Genomic DNA, 17,601 nt, shown 5'->3' on the forward strand with positions numbered 1-17,601 from the left:
TCTGTGAACAAAAGTTATGTGTGGTGAGGTTACACAAAGACACTGTGAAAGAGGACGGGCTTTTGTGAAGAACTGTGTACAGATCTAAAGAAGAAAAGTGCATGTAGAACTCAGCGTTCCCACACTGGGTGGGAGGCTGAAGTTACAGGTACAAATTTTGACCCTGTTTTTAAACCTGAATGAGACTGAACAATGACAATTCAATGGCAAAGCAGAGTTCAGTCAGAGGGCAGGTGGTTCTGTTGCCTCACGTGTGGAAGATTTCGCTCTTCAACAACCCAAGTGGGTTTAATTATATTTGATGATGCTGCAGAAAATAATGGTAAATATTTAATGTGCAGTGTATGTATTCAAACACACCTGGGACATGGAAGAGCCCTTCCTACTACATCTTCCTACTACACCTTTCAGGACCTGCGGTGGAGGTCGGTGGGGGTTTTTGATTGACTACAAATCATGGACTCGTTTGTTAACATCACTTTACAAGCTCAAAATCTTTTTGAGACCCATGATGCTAATTCCATGAACTGGTAGTAGACTGAACTGTTGTGTCATATAATTTTTAACAGAGAGTATTCACGTATTATTTAATGGCTATATAAACTTATCGCACAGATTTCTGTTACTTACCCTGATGCCTTTGGGTCCTCTGATGCCGATGGATCCCCGTGAACCGAGAGGCCCCTGAATGTGTGAGAAGAAATCGTCTTTGAGTTTGACTGTATCAAACTATGGAAACTAAGATACAAGACAACTGTCTAAGTCTCAGTCTTGTCTTTATTGTAGACAAGGAACAATTGAACAATGGAACAATGGAAAGTTGAATGCAGGTACATAGAAACTGTTTGAAATATCCTTTTTCTGTCCAACCTATATTACCAGTGCTCAGCAACCGAGCTTTTTAATATGATGTTAACTGTCAAAAGGCCTTTAGTGCCTTTACAAAGGTTCGGGTCATTAATTGAGCCAATAATGAATTTTTCATTTTTTCAACAGTAACTTAACACTATCTGAAAATCTTATTTTAGTTGAACTCCAGTAGTTTAATGACCAGCTGTTTGATCTCAGAACTATTTCTTAAAATGTGATGCTTCCACATCAGAAGTTAAACACAAATGTGAAAGAGAGGAGGGAGGCGCAAGGTGATTTAAAAACAGGGGTAACAGTGCATATTTTCAGACAGTCAATCCAGGGAAAACCTTCATAGTGTTGCACTTGGTTGTACTTGGGGCAACGCTATCCAACCATTAGACATGAAGTTCATAAAGGGTATAAATCCAGCCTCTCACTTTGCTGCAGTGATGTAACTGCGACATCCCTGCAGAATGTGGTAATTAATGCAACACAGTACACCTACCTCTGATACTCAGTGTGGTCAGAAGTGCAACAGATTTTGTGACTATCAAAGAGAGTGCAGTGAAACACTGCTTCCCGACTTGGTATTCAGTATCACACAAGGTCCGGCCGCACCACTGCCCCGTGTAGTCTCTGGTTTACCTTCAAGTCTATGACAATGATAACAGTAAACTTACTGGGATCCCTTGCATTCCAGGTAGCCCCGTCTCTCCAGGTATTCCAGTGTGACCCTGATGGATACAACATCACTTAAATCTATATTATTCATCAAAGAAATCATGAATTAGCTCCTAGATTTCTGACAAAACTGAATGGCCTTATATTATCTCTCTATTAGACGATTATTGTTTAATCGCTTAAATTAGTCTCTCCAAACATATCACACCCCCATCCCTTACGTATGTAGAATTGAATGCCCCATGGTACGAGAGACGGGGTCCAGACTTACTCCTTACCATCGGCCCCGGTTCACCTGGCGGCCCAGGGGCACCCGTTTTCCCTCGGTCCCCCTGAGGAACCACAAGCAACAATTAGAGAAACATCTCACATAAGGATGCATTGAATGATTACTTACATTATCGATTAATCTGTCTGTCTGATACTTATGTAAATTAACTGATTAAAGCTTTTTAACAAAATATTTAAAAAAGACTGCTAATCGCAAAATTCAGAGCCCAAATTGCTGGTTTTGTCTGACCAACAGTCCAAAACTCAAAGATATTTATTTGCGAAAAGTAGCAAATAAATGAGAAGTTGGAATCTTTTGCTTGATAAATGACAAACGGTTGATTATCCAATTCGCTGTAATTGCTTATTGTTTCAGCACTAATCATAAATTCCAACAGAACGCAATACAACAGATTTAACTGGATGTCGGACAACACCAGATGTGATGCTAGCAAAGTGTGACAAATTGAGACCATGCTAACCTTTTCTCCGGCGATGCCCATCTCTCCAAAGGGCCCAATAAAACCAGGCAGTCCCTGAAGAAGAGAAAACATTCTGTCATAACCGTTTCTTATTCCTCTTAGTTCTACTGAAGCTAAATTTCTCATAATAGGCTGCTCAGCTTTGGGGCTCTAACAAAACAGACACACACAGACACATAGTGAGCATCAAACAGAAATCAGCAGAAAGAGGGAGAAAAGCCTTTACCCTCTCGCCAAGCTTTCCGACCTCGCCAGTTATCCCGGTCTCGCCCTACAGCAAAGCAGCCAATTAGCATATCACAAACTTATTCATGCCTTTCGTTTTTAGTTCAAATCAGTCGAAATGTGCTTGGAGGCCTGTTCCCCTGTCGTAACGGAGAATTAACATCTCATTTACACATATTCAGATGATACATTATCATAAAAGAGGACCAGGGAGAGAATGTTCAGTTAAGGATGACAGTGGTTCGGCGGTGGATGAGTGACTATTAGGTCTGACCTTCGGTCCGTCTGGGCCTGTCAATCCAGGGAATCCCTGCCTCCCAGGCCTGCCCTGAACAGAAAGCAAAAATGACACATAGAAGTGTACCGCAGCTCCACACAACAAAACAATAAAGTCTCTTGTTTGTATCTCCTGTAAAAGGTGCAGTCTGTGAGTCGACTGTCCCCCGAGAGGCCGCGGCACAAAAAAGACCAACAATTGATGCCAAAACAACAACATCCCTTTAAGAAACTTAATGATCCAGAAAACAAAAGAGCCATTTTCAGCATCAAAGCTTCTTCTTACTCACAAAAGTCATTGGGTCGTTTGTGTTTGTCTGCAGTGATCACTTGTGGGTTATACATTAGGGAAATGGCGGACTGGAGTCAACCATTTTCACTGGAAAAGCCTCCTCTATTGTTTAGCCCGGGATGACAAACACTTTTTTGGATCGAAATAGTCACTGTGGACTTTTACTTATACTGCAAAACAGTTCAAAACCATCCTTTCTGTCACTCACTAAATCAAAAGTTTGGCTTTCATGGCCTCTTTATCCACTATGATCTATGTTCAGATACTGAAAACAGAATATAAATCTACATAGGGTGGAGATATTTTAAAAACAAACAAGTAACTTTTCATAACCTTTAATAGATTTTACTGCACATTTGACTTCCCTTCACACTAATAATTCATTGTTGTCAGCACTTAGCATTTTATGAAACATTCATCAGTCTGACAAACAGCTATACATTTGATTTGAAACTGAAAGATAGTTGCTTTGATTTGTGTGTGTGTGTGTGTGTGTGTGTGTGTGTGTGTGTGTGTGTGTGTGTGTGTGTGTGTGTGTGTGATTTTTTTATGATAGGAAAGAGAATAACAATTTGCTGACCAATCTGGTAATATGAGTTTACAGTGTCCAATAGGAAATCTTTCAAAACAGCTTAAGAACAATAGAGAGAACAGTCAGCCAACGACCTTGCTGTCTATAACAGACCATAGATTGCAAATTAGGCAAAAGCTAAGTTTAGACAGAGACACACAGTGCTTTGTGTTGAATGTATTGTGGTCTGGTGTGTATAGTAGATCCTACATGATTACGGTGTTATGGTGTCTTGAGTTGCACGGATCATCCAATCAGCACTCACCTCGAGTCCAGCGGGTCCAGCTGGCCCAACTGGTCCCTCATCACCCTGACAAGAAAATTGCCACAAAAGGTCAGAGGAAGAAAAATGTCTTTATCTTTTGTTCATTTTCAAAATATCAACACACCAAAGTCAAACCCACCTGAAGTCCAGGTGTTCCTCTCGGACCGGGCAAACCTCTTGTCCCTTGCTTTCCCTATGGATAACAAGACTGAAAGTTGAGTGTCACTGCTTTTCTCAAGTTCGACAATTCATGTCTGAATAGTCAAATTCACTGGACTAACCTTGGGTCCTTCAGGGCCGTTTTGACCTGGTGGGCCAATGTCACCTGGAAAGCCCTGTGAAAATGACAGAAAACCTTCTGCAACCTGCTTTGTATTAACATTTTAAATACACTGATGGAGCAACATAAATATGCTAGTCAAAATATAATACTTAGTAAATATAATCCGTCCTACCTCTGGGCCAAGAGGGCCAGGTAAACCATCAGGGCCCTTTTCACCAGGTTTGCCCTGAGAAATGTCACAAATGATCTCATGACAACCTCAAAATAACTTTAACCAAATTTACAATACCACATCAAAACAATCTAATATAACCCTGAAAATGAGCTACATGGAGATCTCATTTTCTTAACGCGACAGTATTCACCACATCAAATCGGCTAAATTACTGGAGCGCAGGTTAAGATCCTGATAGGAGGAACGGGAGGAACGAGGCTGCTCAGAACGGCTGCTATCACTGCTGCACCACGCAGACATCAGACAGCAGGTCAAGCAAGCAAGACAGTGGGTTTTCCCAGGAATCTCAAATCAGGATCAGAGAGCACTCAAGACATTAAGGACACTTAAGAGCACATGAGTGCCAACTGGTGGATTAGTCTTAATGCTCAGGGAGCATTTGCAGTGGGAATTTGCCCATGGCCCTGCTCTTTGAGGGGTTGTTTGTGCTTGATTAGCTTAAATTTCTTGGACTAAAATTCCCCCACAGACTGAGATTTGCTTTTGTATACACTGGAAGATTTCCACAGAATTTTACTCAAGAGCACCAATGACTTACTGTATCCGTCTGAGCACACCACTGTGCTTTTAGGTTCAAAATTCTTAGTAGAAATAGCGTTCACAACTAAATTTTTAGAGAAGCTATGTCTACTCACAGCCTTCTATCACCAATCATTTATTGATCACTCAGGAAAAACAGCACAGGGCTTTACATACTCAGGAGATACACAACCACAAGCAGTTACACATGAAAAGAAATTCATAAAAAAGTAAGTATGATCTCTATACAAATACTGCAGTATAGAGATAAACTCTGCTATCACTAATCACAGTTTAACTATGCAGTCTAATCAAAGAGATCCCCAGCTCTCTGCACTGGTGCTGGGAGCTCCCCTTAACTAAATGTAGCTTTATTTATGCTGTTGTATCTTGTTCTCTGCTGGTGCTCAGTGTTTGAAAAGGGGGATAGAAAATACCTGTGGTCCAGGTTTTCCACGAGGACCCGGCAACCCAGGTGAGCCACGCATACCCTGTCACATGAAAGGCAGCACATTGTAAACAAAGCAAGACAAAAAAGTGGGTCAAAAAATGCTGCTTGGATACGGAAACACACTAAATACATTTCTACAAAAGAAAAAATAAATGGTAACTCCTAACTAACCCGTGTACACAAACACACCAGTGGTGGTAGAGATCCCACTCGTCCAATCACTGGAGGCAAAATGGAGTTCAGTGTCTTGCTCAAGGACACTTTGACATGCAGATAGTAGAAGCCGGTCATCAAACTACACATCCTACTGTCTATAAGACCTGCTCTGCCGCCTGAGCTCACCCCAACACACACATACCTTGTCCCCTTGGAATCCACACTCCCCTGGCTCTCCTGGCAAGCCAACGTCCCCCTGAGAAAACACAGAGCACAATGAAACAATAACCAGAATGTCAGCAGAAAATTATTCAGTCAACCTGTATTGATGTATTACAGCTTTGTGTATGCTTGCGGAGAGACACTCCTGTGACATGCTGTCCAGCTTTCATGGATTTAGAGGGTTAGTGGTCTAAGAAAGACATATGCAGATCACCTTATCACCTTTCAGTCCTGGTTCCCCTAGGTTGCCTGGTACTCCCTTGGAAGCAAAAAAAAAAAAAAAAACATTAACATCTTTTTTCCATGCTAACGAGGGTTTACACTGTCAGGCTGTTTGAAGGTGTGGCCATGCTGTGGAAGAGTTCACAACGTTCACAAACTTCATCCCCAAACCAGCAAAGTGTTTGACAAAGTGTCTGTGAGCAACTCACTGATACTTGGAGACATACTGGTTAAGAATAATAACTAATGAGCCAAGCCGTAGTTTTTTTGATGTCACATCAAATATCCAAACCACAGACATACACGACATATCCACATCGTTTACCTTGAGTCCCGGTGGTCCTGCGAAGCCCATAATGCCAACAGGGCCCATGTCTCCCTGTCACCAAAAACACACACAAAACAGCTACTTACAAAACTCAATAAGCAAATAAAACTATAAAACCTAAATACATTTCACATGCTCACTGTCACAGGTTCAATCACCCATAACTAGATCTGGGTATTATATAACTTGTTATATACTTGTGCCGATTGAATACCTGAGTTTCAGTGCTGAGACAATGAAGAGTATAAACATGTTTTATATGTTTTTATATACAACCCTGTTTTTTGTTTGACAAAAGAAGCCGAATGTTTCATAAATTAAACGTTTTAGTACAAGATTGTAATAAAAAATTATCTGATCAGAGATTATTTAGATGGCCTGACATTCAATCTCACCTTTCGGCACTTTACAGTTTCTGATACTCAGTGATACGGGCGCATTTCAGTCTCAGATGGACTTTTAGAGCTGAATGTCCATAAAGATGACAAAAGAAACTAGTAAGAATAACAAGTAAGGAATCTATTTTTATATATATAGCAGTTTTCAAAAACAGCAGCTACTGCTCCATCCTATTGCTTTCCAAAAGGAAGAAAAAGATAAACAAGGACTTAAGGAGAAACAAGAGAAACAAGGACACTAAATACAAACTATAAATCACAAAATATAAAGCTATACAAGCAGTGAGAAGAATACAACACTCACAATAAGACCAGGGACTCCACATGGGCCAGGAGCTCCCAGTTCACCCTAAGAGGGAGGGAGAGGAGGAAGAAGAGATGCATAAGAGATGCAACATGGACGGAGACAGATAAATATTTAGAGCTGCAGCAGACAGAAGGAAGACGCATGTCAGTGTACAGCATTTTTTCGATATTTTGTTTGTTTACTAGTTTGTTCCTCCACTGATAGGCTTAATGTGTTTCTCCACTCAGCTTAGCATAGTGAATGAGCACTTGGCACTTGACACACAGAGGCTTGTTGTCCAAATGATCTACCCCGCAGCCACACCACATGCCATGACTACATCCTCTCCAAGCTGCGCATCCAATGGAGAGATGGATGACACACAGCCCAGTGTGGCCTTCCTGTCGCCTCCTCCTTGTTTGCTATGAATGAAAGGAGATGAATCCAGCCAAATGGAACACCCCCCCCCCTTCCCTTCCCTCTGGAGGGAGAGGAAATGAGGCCCGGAGGAGGCTCTCGGAGGTCAGCCAATCACAATCTAACACTGACCCTGTCAATCACAAGCAGTGTGGGTCAAAGTCAAGAAAAAGAAGCGAGCAAAACTGCTGATGCTGCCCTCATATATCAGTACGGATTATGATGGTGAGTTACTAAGTGACTGCACAGATTTGCCTCACAGTCCGGCTCGTGCAACAGTAAAATGTTCCCTCTGGAAAACAAAAGTTCCAAGTAAACTTCAACTCTGTCACTTTTCAAACATAGTGCACCGGTCTGAATGGACCTGGCTTTTGTCGTCACAAGTGTATTTTTATATGAAAGCTGCTAAATAAAGTGTGAAATCTGGTGAAATCTGTCAGGTGTAATGTTGAGGACAGACATGATGAAGTTCACTGTGCCATGTGTGAGTAAAGGGTGCATGTATCTACATCGTTTCACTTACTGGGTTCCCATCAGGCCCTGGAGGTCCCCTCTCTCCAAAGTCACCAGGAAAACCCTGAACACACAAACAAACAGGACAGTCACGTAACCACAGGGGGAACTGAATTTCTATCATGACCATTTGGTCGAAACAGCCATATTAAAATGTTGAATTTATTTATATATCACATGGTTTGTCGGTGAAGTTATCACACCAAACTCAGGGGATCAACAAAGTGTTTCCCAAAACAGAAATTTGCAGAGTAAAGCCAAGCAAATCCTATCAAATGTGATCCCAGCACTTCATTCCTGGGAGACCGGCAGGAAATTCCATGGCTGAGTGTTTCTGAGCGGCCGAGTGTCTGTGTGTGTGTCTGTGTGTGTGTGTGTGTGTGTGTGTAAGAAAGTATGTGTGTGTGTGTATGTGTGTGTGTGTGTGCGTGTAAGAAAGTGTGTGTGTGTGTGTGCGCTCGTGCTGGCAGGGAGTGCTCAGCAGCCCGCGAACCAAACCCCCAGGACTTGCCTAAATGGCTGAATAAAGCTGCTTGGCCCAGGAACTGCTGACTGCGTCTATTTTTTTGCTTGGTGCTCGTAATTCCATTATAGAGGCAGAACAAGAGGCGTGATGCAGCCGTGAGGCCACACGCTCAACATGTGCTTGTCAGTGTGCCAAGGTCAACATGGAACCCACTGCAACATCAAGGCTCAGCACTCGCCTACAGAAGGCGAGTGTTATAGTTAGAAAGATGACAACTCGCAGAACAGAGCAGAGATCTCTTATTCTCTGTCTGCAGACGGAAAGGAAAAGAACTAATTAAAAAATATGACGACCTCAAGAGATGGCAGAGATAGAATCTGTGTGGCAGACTTCTTATTTCGAACATTAGGCAAATGTGGATAAAGTAATAAGAGGTAATTGGTGCAACATGAACCCCACAGGAAATGTGGAAAAATTTGCTTCTCTCCAGAAATGTCAATAACTGAGCGGGTTTGATCAGAAACACATGCAAGTCTTTCTTCTCATGTCGACAACAACTTTCAGTGAGGTTGGCAAGACCCCTGTCATTAGGAGATCTATCCAGTGGAGGTCCAGCCATTCACTAGGTGGATACAGACAGAATGCTACTTTTCTACTTTCCAACTATAACGCTGACACAGACGGAGGGAAGCTGTCAGATGCCATGAAATGGAAAAAGTCTCAGAACTTGCTTTTTTGTGGTTCAAACTGTTTTAGTCTTTATGACGTGAATCATATTGTGGGATCTCTTGTTTGTCTCTGTTATTCTGCTTTTCTGCTGACTCAGCACAGAGAAAAAAAAAAAAAAAAAAAACTTCTTACGCAAAGTGACTGACCTCATTTTTCACCACAGAGGAAGAGAAAAGGCTTGCTCATGACTTGGCTATTACAAGCATACTTTTGGACCTCAGTCATGGTCACTGACCATTACTTCATAATAATACATAAAAGAAAAAAAACCATGTACAACCAGACTGAGCCTGGGAAAATCTGATTTACACAAGCGGTTATGTGCAGTATTAATGTTTTCCATGTAAGCCTGGAAGGATGGGAAATTTACTTCCAGGCGCCAATGACGATAGACTTCCCTGGTCTGTGGGTAGAGACTCCAGATAGCCAAACCCACAACTGACACATCACATTATGATATCAGTCTAATTCAAAACAAGCCTGGTAATAAGCACACTGTATAACGTACTGTATGATGTTTCCTAATCAACTTCGAGCAGAGAAAATTAGTCATACAAGATTTATAAATGAGCAGACGCTGACTTTAATACGAGGCCAGTATCTTCTGATTTTAAAAAAAAGGCAATATATTAAATATAATCTGCTGACACATGAACATTTGTTTTCCTATTAGATTCAGTTACACTATATAGGGTGAATATTCCTCTCATTACAACAATCCCTAAAATAATCCCCTAGCATCATTGTGCCAGTGTGGAGGCTACCACAGCTTTTCTTCACAGATTTACGACTAAGGTCAGGAGGGGCTTCACAGAGAACGAGAGTCCCTGTCAGAGTAATGGTCATTTAATACCCTTTAAAAGTAGCACTGCAATACAGTAAGAGTCCATAGATCAAGACACAACATCCTCACTTTCATGAGGCTGCATTAACAATGTTGTCTGAGAAGTATGTTGAGAGAAAACTTTACCGGCCTACCCATCTTGCCCTTCTTCCCATGAACGCCAGGAATTCCCTGGAAACAGGAAAGAAAACAGAGTTGGGGAGACAGACAGAGAAAAATGGATAAGGAACTAAAGGAGAGATAGAAATGCATGATGTAAAAACATAAAAATGATTAGATGATAAGACTGAATGGCCTCAGCCAGACTAGCAGTCTGGAGCCATGGTGCTCCGCAAACAATGGAGAAACAACTTTTCTGTTCTTACCACTAGTGGGGCAAAAATGTACATATAGAACATGTACAGACGTTTCAGACTCGTCAGGTTCAAGTTCTTCATTGTGGCTCAGTTTTCATCAGATTAAAGTGTACTGAGGCTGAGCTAAGCTGTATTTTGAGCCGAATGCTACACTAGCATGCTAATTGGCATACAACAGTCAATATGAAACCTTAGCATGTTAGCTCCAAAGCATTATTCTCAAAGCACCGCTGATGTAGACAGAATTTGTTTATTTTTTTCGATGAATATTCTGTCATAGTGGACATTTTGTTTTTGTTGGCACTAGATGAAAAGTCAATTCTTTGACTTGGGACATGGGATTCATGCTCTAAGGACCATGCTCTAAATCCATCCAAATGTTCATGACATGTTTTAGTGTTGGATCAGCTGAGCAGACTGACTGACGCACTGAAAGGCCAACAGGACAGTAATGCCACTTGGCTAGGCCGACCGACTAAAAACGAAAAACAGATTCCAAATTACTTCCCAGGAGATTTGGTGCCACTTATTTCATCCACTGCCCTGGAGGGTCATATTGAGCCCTGGCTGAGTTTAAGTACATTTAAATCCACCTCCTACATTATAACCTTATCCAGGACAGTGGAGAGGTTGGGGTGCAGGTTTCCGTTTGATCCGATACTGTATAAGGCAGCTTGCTTTGAGCTTCTGAAAGTGATTTGATGATGTGTGTCTGGAGTACTTCAAGGAATGAAATCTATTTCTATTTCATGATTTTGGCCCATGGACAGTCATATAATGCAACCCAGTAGGCATTTGCTCCCAAAGCCACGAATACTCACTCTTTCGCCATCAGGACCAGGGAGGCCAAAAAGCCCAGGGATGCCAATGTGTCCCTGGGGAGATGAATAAAAGATGGGAGCGGAGGAACAGATGCAAAGATAGACAGAGAAGCAAAAGAAGGTGGACAAGAGGTCACAATGAGACTGAGCAGAGAAGATGGAGATGGACAGTAGAACTGTTCGATGTCAACAACACCAACACGTGTCTAAAAATATCTACAAAGAATTGAGCTGCGAGGCTTTGATGTGTTACAGCACCGAAGGCTCTTTTTTTTTTTTTTGCTACAGTGGAGAGTGGTCTAGAAGAGCCAAGCCTTGAGGCAAGTGTATATGCCCATGGACTGCATGGTGCTGGCTTCCACGATGTAGTCCAAGGGCACATACCCTCACATCAGGGATCTCTGAAGATCTCTCTGCCGTACCTGCTCAGAGGAAGAAGAGGAGAGAACTGGCGAAAAGAGCAGCGGGAGGAATTACAAAGACATTACATGAGCACCAGCGTTATGGCTGCACTCGGCAGCAGAGCAATAGTTTTATGATATTTGCCCAACGTTAACGAGAACAGCAAGTTTGGAGAGGATTTAAAGAAGGCCACAGTTAATTATTCCTACAGTAGTTTAAATCTGCACCAACATAACCATCTGTCACGGTCATCACGGCGTTAACAGGGGCAGACGAGTGGCGTTTATGACATTGGTCTCTTTATAAACCCGCACTGGTTAGGTAATTCAAGGAGCACGCTTTTCACAGTTCATTTCAAAAGTTCAACACATCTGCTGTAGTGCGAAGAAACATGATTCTCATCACATCTGTATTTTTCCAGCATTTACTTACCCTGACTCCCTTTGGCCCCATTTTTCCTATAGGCCCAGGAAAACCCTGCATGTAACAGACGACAAAACATATTTCAAACAGTGGCAGAACTTCAGTCTAACCGGGTTAAACATTCTCACATCTTGATGATAAGCATCAGCTTTATCCGGATTTTTGCATCCTTTTTAAAAATCCTAATTCACATCTTGGCTGACATTTACAGTGTTAATATTTCAGCAGTGTTCACATCAATTTCTCAGAGACACTGCCAGCAAATCCACCAGTGCAGAAAATATCCCCCTTTCAACTATAAAGATCAACTCACAGCTCAGGAGCTCTTCCCACAGCAAAATGCAGCATCTTGACATAGACCTACAGCCCCCAATGATTCACAGCGTACAGATGGTAGGGGGTGCTAAAGCCTAATCCATCACACGCCACTAAGTGTCTATAGGGATCAGAGTCCTGACATAGTAAGTGCGCTGCAGCACCAAGGCAAACGCCGAGACCCGTGCCTGAACTCTACGTTATCATAAACATTCAGACAGCGCAAGTGAGTAAGCAGTTGTCCAGCTGTTTTTGAAGTTCAAATTTGCTTAAAGCTAAGAGGAAACAGATTCTAAATGCAGAGAAACCCCTAATGTTTCCCAGCTTTGACTTCTTAGAGTTAAACACTATTCCTCGAAGTGAGGCAAGGGCTGACGCTAACAGCTAGGACGGAGAGAGGAGGTTTATTTGTACCCGGGGAGCTGTGGCATTAGTCACACTTTTATTACCCTTTCTTTCTTCGGGGTATTGCTTCCTATGGAACCTTTTTGACATTTTATTTCCTCGCTAGACCGGGGGGGGCAGCCGTGGCTGAAATTCCACCACAGGTGCTTCTATAGTTTAGAGCTGTTGTCCCTCTTTCTGGGGCATTTTTCCTTTCATTCAGCTGCTATAAACTTTTTATTTGGATTTACCAAATTAGGTTTTTGGAGGCTGATGCTGAGACGCCGATGGCTGAGAATTTTTTTTTTTCGCCAACATCCAATATCTTTAAATGTGATTATTTTCTAGCTACAGAAAACACACAAGGATTCAGTGTTTCCCCTATAATTCCCTTTTCATTCATCAACCTGACAGTAAGCAAACATTACTAGCTCAAATTTGATTTATTAAAGAGGTCAAAATCACCCCAATTTTCAAAAAGCTCAATTCACAATAGAGGTGATATCCTAGCCTCCAGTTATTGTTTTTTCCTTTGTGTGTGTGTGTGTGTGTGTGTGTGTGTGTGTGTGTGTGTGTGTTTCTAAGTGTGTGGCCCTGTTCAACCAGCACCGCAACACTAGATTTACTGCACCTGCCTGCCAGGATAGCCTTTGGCCCCAGGGCTTCCATCATCTCCCCGTTCACCCTGTGGAGAGAGGGACAGAACAGAGGTCAGCTCTGGAGGACGGCAAGAGACTAAAAGAGGGAAAAAGGATGGAAGAAAGGACTGGAATGATGGACAGAAGGAAGGAAGCAGAACTCTTCTTTTCATGCACACGTGGTTTCTGTTGGAGCCTCACTGATTGCAATAATACAAAGTTAAGAAAGATGGTAGTAAAATGAGAGTAAGCTCTGTATTTATGAAGTGATAAACAGCGGTCGGTTGGTCCTATGGAAGAATTTAAATCTCTCAGCTTCTCAATAAAGGCCTTTTGTTTAGTCGAGTCGGTGTTCCCCGTGTTGCCAGAAAGCGCTATTATGATGTGGTCAAGCCACACGCTGTTAAGATGACTGCGAGTACAGTTTCGCCTTAATATGTTTATCCTCATCAACGCACAGTATAACTCATGAGTCACTTCTTCCTTGGGGTAAGACCAAACCAAATGCATCTCATCGAGAGGAGTGTTTCATTCTACATGTATGGGAAGAGTGAAACAGGATTAGCTAGTGAAGGCATGCAAGAAATTACAGGCTTTTCATAGAATATATTTAAAGCCAACCACGTTCATTATACACTGGCAATTGTTATGTTTCTGCATATACAGTTTCCAGAAAACACAGATCAGACCAACATGTTGTGTGTATTATTAAAACTGATATGAGAATTCTTGTAAATGGCCACAAAGACATAGTCGTCACAGTAGCAGCTGTAGTGTTTGCAGAGGTAATAGAAGCAGTAGGTATTATGACAGTATACACTTTGTGCTTTATTAGGTCGACCTGTATAATCTAATGCAGTCCAACACAACAGGCTCTGCAATATCATCCATCTTTACCAAGCTCGTAATGTTTTGTTTTTGTTTGACAGGGATGTGTAAATTCAATTATAAGTTTATTATCTAGGCCATGGTTAAAGGTGGTGTTGGACTGGACAGCATTATATTGAGAGTTGTTTCTATTCTGCCATTTATACGCATGCACAATATTAGAAACGCCTCTCAACACAATCCAATCCATTACCTAACTTTATCAAATGGCACGTTTAATTATTTGACCCGGGACTGGGACTCATTTAAAGGTACCCTGTGGAGTTTTTAATCACTGGGCACTATGTTCAATGTCCCTGTTTACTGCCACAAGGAGGCACACAAGCATACAGGTGATGCTATACGCATTCCTGGTGACTGCAGAGGACAATATTTCAAATATGTAGTCCATGCAAGCCACGCTATCCCACTGATCAACAGTTGGTGGCAGTAACACATTAATAAACGTAGCATGCGCCAGCAAAAGGCAGGATAGAAGACTGCTAGCCAATGTAAACATGGATGTTTCGGTATAATGTAAGGGAGGAAATGCAATTAACCTGTTTGTTAGGCCTCATTTTGGTAGGAATCACTGAAACTAAGCATAGTGTCTGTTTACAAATAATCTTCACAGGATGCCTTTAACTAATGCACAAGTTCCACCAAATTAATAATCAATCAGGAGTGTCTATAGCAACATAGTAAAATTACTCTGGCACAAGATGTCGCCAGTTATCTTCATTGGTCTAGAAAACAACCAAATCAACTGCACTAACAAAAGTAACAGACCTCGAGGTCAACAATAATGACTGAGTGTTCAACAGGTCTGCATGTTAAACCATGTGCTATTGTAATAATTTTCCAAAGAAATAAGTCCATCATTTCTAGAGAATACCAGAGGAGACATGAAAGTCTTTTTTTTTCTTCCTTGTGACACAGCACAGTCTTCTCAAAGACAGTACACAGGATTTGAACCAGGAAGGAGGGAGAGGAGGGAGAGGAGGAGGAGGAGGAGGAGGAGGAGGAGGAGGAGGAGGAATGACCTAGGGTGTCCAAACTATTTAGCCCACTTGCATCTCTGCCAAAAATCTCTCACTCCCTTTTCCCGCCAAGAGTCCCGAACGACTAATGTGTAATATCTCTACTCTCTATCCGTAATCCCCTCCCACCCATCACCCCTCTTTTTGAAAGTCCTGATGTCTCTGTGTTAATATTCTCTCTCTGTCATTCCCTCCCTTTCTTCTCTTTTGTAACTATAAATGGAAAGACATGCTGGAGTCGTATGGGATCTGTCTCTGCAGACTCTTAGCTCTTCCCTTCAATGAGTAAACATACATTGACATGCAGCCTAACACACTGCAGCCATCAGACACACAAACAGCATGCGGTGGGTTTAGACAGCACGATAAGACTTCAAAGAGACGGGGGAGGGATTGTGTCAAAAGAACCAAAGTAATCACATTTCAGTTGTTTTCAGTTGGCACGTTTAGAAAATCCTCTTTGGTTGCCTCATGATTGTTTTTAATCCCTATGATAAAATTCACACTCACACCTCAGACACTGTTGATCAAATGTTTAAAAAGGGAGAAATGGTGCATCACGCCTCAGAGTCTACTGTAGGTTTTTTTCAAAATGGTATGAACTGCACTCTAGTAATCTCCCTGTTGCACTCATTGACCTAAGGGGAAGCTACTATTACAGACATTAGAGTGACATTACACCTTGGCAGTAGACTTCTGAAGATATGGAGAAAGAAATTCTACATTCTTTTTAATGTTATCCATGAAAGACAATGTGTGATATACATCAAACTGAATCTATGAATACAGAGGAATAAATTACTCACAGGTTCACCTGGGAGACCAGAGGGACCAGGATGCCCTTTTTGTCCCTGTTGATAGAAAAACAATGAGTTAGAGATTTGCACATCCAACAATAAGACCAACTGAAAATACTATGGCATCTTATCGCATTTAAATTCTGATCACAAACCCACAGGGAAGTACAATGCTAAATGATGCACTGTGGAGAAAGAGATTATGTCAGTCTTGGGGAGAAAATATTAAGTCAACGGTCAAATTTAATCTAATTTTTGTTGTTTATCACCTTGTGCTCAAGAGCATCTCAGTTAACACCACAGGGACTGGATTTATGTGGAAGGATTTTCCAGTTGCTTTAGAGAGGACTTGACTTTGTTTCCATATAAAAAGTTCAATAAAATAACTTATTTTCACCCAGAAGGTTTAGTTTAAAAGGCTCCACAGCCAAGACAACCTTAAAGCTGTGAAACTAAACGACCACTCCTGAGCTATTTAACATTTAACCCCGAAGAAAATGCCTCTTTATGATTTCTAAACAAGCCCAATGCAGTTTTCATATATTGCCGTAGCACAGCCGCTTTGCTATGAGTTTGTCTAATAACTGTCACCACTAAACTGATAAAACTATTCAGAATAATCTTGCATTAATTAAACCAGTAAACCAATTAGACAGTAACAAGTAAAACCCAAAAGGGTAATTAATAGTCACCTTCATGCCCTGTGGTCTCAAATGAGCATGCCAGCCGGTTGCAAAATGTATTAATCTTCTCCCAATCAAAGCCTACAGTAGATAGAGTCATGTGAAGTTATCTCTGAGGGAAGAACACGTCTATCCCTTCAAGTGTGAAGTCATTAGCCACCAGCTGTGTCAGCCTCTCGGCAGCAGGACAAGTAAACCACAGGGAGCCAGAGGCTGATGTAAAAAAAAACGGTATCACTGTAAACAAACAATTCACCATCAAGAGAGCCATACAAAGCACTCTCAAGCCTGCCGCCAGAGTGTGTACATGAGGATTAAAATCTCCTTCTGCAAACGTCTTGTGAGATATTTGGTAGTAGTGATATAAAGCAGGGCTCAACTTTAATGGCTGCTTCACTGAGTTTCTGCAGTGTGTGATGTGTGATGCTCACAAGGAAGGGGAATAGCACTAAATTTAAGAATTTTTATCACGATCAGGCTGATTTCAGTACTAAGATCGGCCTCTTTTTGTGCTGCTATTCAGTTTGCTGAGATTAGATTAAATTCATGTGAAAAATAAACCAAGAACGACCAGTTTTTTCATAGATGGCACGATGTTAAATCTGTGAAACATCATTCACAATGCAAGGTGATTCTACCACATGCAAATAAAATCTCTTAAAACTGGACCACAGCCAATTAATCTTTTATTTTCAACTTTAAATGTGTACTTATCCACTTTCTTTCTCATATCTGTCTGTTAAATATGACAGGAGACGTTAAGCTTAGCTTAGCTTAGCACAAAGACTGGAAACAGAGAAAACAGCTAGCATGGTTCTTCCAAAGTTTTACAACTTCACCTACCAAGAAGAACTCATTTTTAGAAGTTAGCACTTTATATCTGGTTTGATTC

At 41.5% G+C, this 17,601-nt stretch overlaps 1 protein-coding gene across 1 annotated transcript in view; it reads right to left on the reverse strand.

Annotated features, from left to right (window-relative positions):
- The window catches only part of LOC111236546 (collagen alpha-1(XXVII) chain B-like), a 63,116-nt gene that overhangs the window by 20,668 nt on the left and 24,847 nt on the right, over nt 1-17,601 (reverse strand). Inside the window, exons 8-27 of the mRNA XM_022765316.1 lie at nt 16,036-16,080; nt 13,316-13,369; nt 11,995-12,039; nt 11,161-11,214; nt 10,110-10,154; nt 7,955-8,008; nt 7,033-7,077; nt 6,328-6,381; nt 5,995-6,039; nt 5,761-5,814; nt 5,389-5,442; nt 4,370-4,423; nt 4,196-4,249; nt 4,054-4,107; nt 3,915-3,959; nt 2,785-2,838; nt 2,512-2,556; nt 2,286-2,339; nt 1,812-1,865; nt 631-684 (exon numbers count right to left, since the gene is read on the reverse strand). Coding sequence (XP_022621037.1) covers nt 631-684; nt 1,812-1,865; nt 2,286-2,339; nt 2,512-2,556; nt 2,785-2,838; nt 3,915-3,959; nt 4,054-4,107; nt 4,196-4,249; nt 4,370-4,423; nt 5,389-5,442; nt 5,761-5,814; nt 5,995-6,039; nt 6,328-6,381; nt 7,033-7,077; nt 7,955-8,008; nt 10,110-10,154; nt 11,161-11,214; nt 11,995-12,039; nt 13,316-13,369; nt 16,036-16,080 — 1,017 coding nt within the window. The remainder of the gene's footprint in view (nt 1-630; nt 685-1,811; nt 1,866-2,285; nt 2,340-2,511; nt 2,557-2,784; nt 2,839-3,914; nt 3,960-4,053; nt 4,108-4,195; nt 4,250-4,369; nt 4,424-5,388; nt 5,443-5,760; nt 5,815-5,994; nt 6,040-6,327; nt 6,382-7,032; nt 7,078-7,954; nt 8,009-10,109; nt 10,155-11,160; nt 11,215-11,994; nt 12,040-13,315; nt 13,370-16,035; nt 16,081-17,601) is intronic.

Source organism: Seriola dumerili, unplaced genomic scaffold, assembly GCF_002260705.1.
Source record: "Seriola dumerili isolate Sdu_G_001 unplaced genomic scaffold, Sdu_1.0 BDQW01000668.1, whole genome shotgun sequence".
NCBI lineage: Eukaryota > Metazoa > Chordata > Actinopteri > Carangiformes > Carangidae > Seriola > Seriola dumerili.